Genomic DNA, 4,974 nt, shown 5'->3' with positions numbered 1-4,974 from the left:
GCCCAAGATCAAAGCTCTGGACTTGAGGGACAACATGCTAATCTATCCAGAACAGAGGACCAAAGAACTCCATCCAAGACACAAAATGCAGGCGGTTCAGGTACTGTAAGGGGAATAAAAAAAAGATCTATGAGTGTAGGGGCCACCATAAGACAAAGAGGAGAACAAGTTTGGAAGCCTAAAAGGGACGGGGACCTTCTTCCCCAATGTGGAAAATGAAGATGGCATTTTGGAATATCAGAGGCTTTAATAAGCCTCTAAAGCAGAATGGAGTACTGGACTTCATTCGGAAGAATAAAGTAGATGTTTTGGGTCTCTTAGAAACCAAACTGAGTATGACTACTCTTGATAATCTGATGAAGAGGAAGTTTCAAAATTGGAATCAAATAAATAATTTCAGTCTTCATAAAGGGAGAATTTTGGTGCTATGGAACCCTCAAAGGATTCAACTTCAAGCTATTGAGTACAGTGCTCAAGTAATTCATTGCAGTGTTAAATGTCTAACTACTTTAAATGATTTTCGAGTTAGTTTTGTTTATGGCTTTCACACTATAGTCAACAGAAGAGAGTTGTGGAGGAACCTTGTTCAAACTGGTATGGATTGCTGTCATCCTTGGACAGTCATGAGGGATTTTAATAATGTGCTAAACTCATATGAGAAGTTGAATGGTGTTCCTGTTACAGCATATGAAACTAGGGATATCAGGGAGTGCTTTATGGAAACTGGATTAATGGATATGAATTCTTCTGGTTGCTTTCTAACTTGGTCAAATGGGAAGACTTGGTGCAAGCTCGATAGAGTGTTGGTTAATAATGAATGGAACCAGACTAATTTTGGAGTTCATGCTAACTTTCAGCTTCTAAGTTTATTGTCAGATCACTCTAATTGTCTGGTTTCTTTGTTTGATAGTAATGGCATGGGAAGAAGGCCATTTAAATTCTTCAACGTGTGGACAGATCACCGTGACTTTATGGAGACTGTTAAAAAAGGGTGGGGAATTAAATTCAGTGGATGTAAAATGTTTCGGCTGGTGAAGAAATTGCAGGCTATGAAGTCCCCTATAAAGAATTTGAATGCACTGCACTTTTCTCATATTTCTACAAGAGCAGAAAAAGCTAATGAAGAGCTGTTGGATATTCAAGAAAAATTACACAACTCTCCTGAGGATTTGGGGATCCAGATGCAAGCTGCGATAAAAAGGGACAGGGCCATAAAGCCAGCTAAAGCAAACAGGAGTTTCTTAAGTCAACAGGCTAAAATTAAGTATCAAATGAATAGTGACAAAAATACCTCCTTTTTTCATTCTTTGATGAGGAGGCATGTAAAAAGGAATCATATTGTTTCACTTATCAAAGATAATGGGGATCCTACTACTTCCCAGGATCAAGTGGTAGAGGAATTCATTAATTATTATAAGAAACTCCTTGGGACTGAGGTTCAATGCACTCCTGTGGATCCCCAAATAATTGGCTAAGGCCAATTCTTAAGTAATGAACAAGCTCAGCAGATGATTCTTCCTATTACAGATGAAGAGATTAAAAATGCCATTTTCGGTATTGGAAATGAAAAATCTCCAGGTCGAGATGGATTTACTTCGTGTTTCTTTAAGAAATCTTGGGGTATTGTTGGTAAGGAGGTCACACGTGCAGTGCAAGAATTTTTCAAGAATGGTAAGTTGTTTAAACAATTAAACCATACAACTATTGCCCTTATTCCAAAATCTTCTCATGCCTCCTCAGTCCAAGATTTCAGACCTATATCATGCTGCAATGTAATTTTCAAAGCTATATCTAAAATCATTGCCAATAGAATATCTCCTTGCCTTGACCGAATTGTGAACCTTGCGCAGTCTGCATTTGTGGGACAAAGGAGCATGATTGAGAATATTTACCTTGTGCAGGAATTGGTTAGAAAATATGCTCGGAAGAGAATATCTCCTAGATGTATGCTGAAGATAGATTTAAGGAAAGCTTATGACTCTATTTCTTGGAAATTTCTCAAGGAGATGCTTGAACAACTAAATTTTCATGAAAGAATGATTAATTGGGTTATGCAGTGCGTTACTTCAACATCCTTCTCTATAGCTCTAAATGGGAGTTACTATGGATTTTTTGAAGGCAAAAAGGGACTCAGACAAAGGGATCCTCTATCCCCTATTTTATTTGTAATTTGCATGGAATACCTTTCTAGACTGTTAAAATCTCTTGACGCTTATCTTGAGTTTCACTTCCATCCAAAATGTCGAGATTTGAAGATTTCTCACCTAGCCTTCGCAGATGATTTGGTTTTGTGTTCGAGGGGGGATATTTCCTCGATTCGGTTGATCATGGAGTGCCTGAGGAAATTCTCAGAGTGTTCTAGTCTTGAAGCTAATAATCTGAAATCTAGTATCTTTACTGTAGGTATTAGAGATAATGATCTTGATGAATTAGGGAGCTAACTGGTTTTTCTCATTTTGAATTCCCCTTTCGTTATTTGGACATCCCTCTAGCATTGACTAGGTTGAATGCAATGCACTATTCTCCACTAATTAGTAAGATATCCAATAATATTGGTGCTTGGTTGAAGAATTCTATCTCCTATGCTAGGAAATTAGAATTAATCAATTCAGTTATTCAGGGTTCAAAGTGCTTTTGGCTTTCAATTTTTCCCGTTCCCAGCTCTGTTAGAGAGTACATTATTAAGATGTGTAGAGTGTTTTTATGGGTTGATAGGAAGAAACCCTTGGTGGCCTGGAAGGATGTGTGTTTACCAAAAGAAGAAGGGGGATTGAGAGTTTTTGATCTCAAAACATGGAATAAAGCTATCCTTATAAAAGCTTTGTGGAATATTCATGATAAAAAAGATTCTCTATGGGTGAAATGGATAAATCAGAATTATTTGAGAGGTTGTAACATTTGGGAGGCTTTTTCTAAACATGAGGACTCTCCTTTGCTTAAGATGATCATTGAACTTAAGAATAATGTACTGCTGCATTGCAGAGACCAACAAGAAGTTGACTATCAGTTAAGGAAATGGGTGATTGGTGACAAAATCTCATGTTCAGAAGTCTATCATTTTTGGAGAAGGAAAGGAAGTAAGGTTCCGTGGTTTAATGTTGTATGGATGAATGGTTGCACTCCTAAACACTCCTTTATTCTCTGGCTTGGTGCAAAAGGTAGACTAGCTACTACTGACAATATTCATGTGGAAGGGATTAACCATTCTTGTTGCTTTTGTAATAGGGAGGAGGAAACAATAGACCATCTCTTTTTTAAATGCACTTTTACAGCGGCAGTTTGGGGTCACCTGAGGAGTTGGTTGGGCATCACAAGAGTTTTAACCACACTTAAGGCTTCTCTAAAATGGATGCATAAAGAAGCTAGAGGTACGGGGGTTCAATTAGTGGCTAAAAAAGTTTGTTTTGCTGCCACAGTGTATTATTTATGGCACTTCAGAAATAAGAAGATATTTGAAGGTAAGGTCACTCCTTTAGAAGCCATTGTTCAAGTCATTCAAATGCATACATATAGAACTGTATTCAACAGATTTCCTAGGTTTGTAAAAACCTAGGAACTGGCAGAATGTGAGTGATCTTTCCTGATTTCAGGCTTGGTTTTGAGTTGTAATGGTAGAACTATTATGGAGTTGGCCTACTATAGGGGCTGGAGTAATAGTTTCAGTTCCAGGTGTCTCCAGTGGTTGATGCTTACTGCCTGCTTTACATTGGCTCAGCCTGCTTGCCTGATCTGCTGATTATTTTGACGTTTTATTTTGGTTGAGTTATGTTGTGTTATGTTGATCTGAAATGACTCTCCAGGCTACTATTTCTCTGGGGTTGTGAAGATGGGTTCTTAAGTTCCTAATCTCAGGATTAATACAAGATTGAATGTATTATCCTCTGTTGATGTTGCTGTGTTGGGCTGCAGTCTTTATCTAGTTGTGTTGGAAGTTGGTGTGTTTCATTTCTAGTGAATCAGGTTCAATACGGAAGATCTGCTTTGAGCTGTTGGACTCTGATGTAAGCAGTGTAGGTCAGTTTGTTAGATGAAGTGTTGGGGTCTTATTCTATGTGAGGTGCTACTATTGGATTCTTGGTTGAAGGGACTTGTTCTCTTTTGGATTGGCGTCTGATTAACAGTTGGTAGTTAGCTCAGATGAAAAAAAAAAAAAAAGTGTTTCCTGATTTCCCCCTTCTATCATCCCACTTTCATTCCATTTCTTTTCTTTTTCTTTCTTATCTCTCAATGGGTTTTCGGAATTCTCTGAGGCGGTTGGAGTTTCTTGATTTGTTGAAGTTAGTCTTCATCTTGGGCCTGGTCTACTTTCTCATTGTGGATGGTGTACTGGCCAAGTTGATGATCCTCTTCAAGCTTGAGGGCTGCTCAAAGATTTCTTGTCTCTCTTCGTCATTTGGCTTTACTTGTTGGAGGGTGATGCACCTTGATTCCTCCTACATTGGATATCCATCATTTTTTTGGCTTTCTGTCTGGTGATGATTTGAGTTCTAAGATATTTTATTATTGCATTTTTTACTTTTGGTTTTCGTTTATTTTTGGTTAGTTTTGATGGCTTTTTGCCCTTGGGAATACCCAGGTTTTGATTTAATAGTGTACATTTTGTTGATGCAAGTTTTGCTTCCTTCCTCTCAGGTATGTCAGAGTTTCTGTACATATCCATTTCATCAATATAATTTATCATTTACTGATAAAAAAAAAGAAATTACTATGAAAATAACTCATCTTTCCAAAGCGATAAAATCAGTTTGATGGGCTATTACAGTTGGGGTCCATTTAAACTTGTTGAAAGCTATATGGTTCCTCTCGCCAGATTTCTCAGCTAATGGCAGCAGGGACTGAAAGACAGAGGTTTAACAGACTTTTTCAGTCCTTTTCTACCTCATCAGAGGAAGGCATCCCAGACAAATCTTGGCATAACCTAATTCAAGTTTAGGAGTATGAGGAAAGTGCCCAAACCCAGTAAGAATAGAAACG

At 37.9% G+C, this 4,974-nt stretch overlaps 1 protein-coding gene across 1 annotated transcript; it reads left to right on the top strand.

Annotated features, from left to right (window-relative positions):
- The first annotated feature begins 221 nt into the window (after positions 1–221).
- Positions 222–1,475, top strand: LOC131147481 (uncharacterized). The gene has a single exon (XM_058097058.1). The coding sequence runs from the start codon at positions 222–224 to the stop codon at positions 1,473–1,475; it is 1,254 nt and encodes a 417-aa protein (XP_057953041.1).
- Positions 1,476–4,974: the final 3,499 nt, after the last annotated feature.

This window comes from Malania oleifera, chromosome 1, assembly GCF_029873635.1.
Source record: "Malania oleifera isolate guangnan ecotype guangnan chromosome 1, ASM2987363v1, whole genome shotgun sequence".
Lineage (NCBI taxonomy): Eukaryota > Viridiplantae > Streptophyta > Magnoliopsida > Santalales > Ximeniaceae > Malania > Malania oleifera.
The sequence above is the reverse complement of the archived record's forward strand: the minus strand, read 5'-3'. Positions and strand labels throughout refer to the sequence as shown.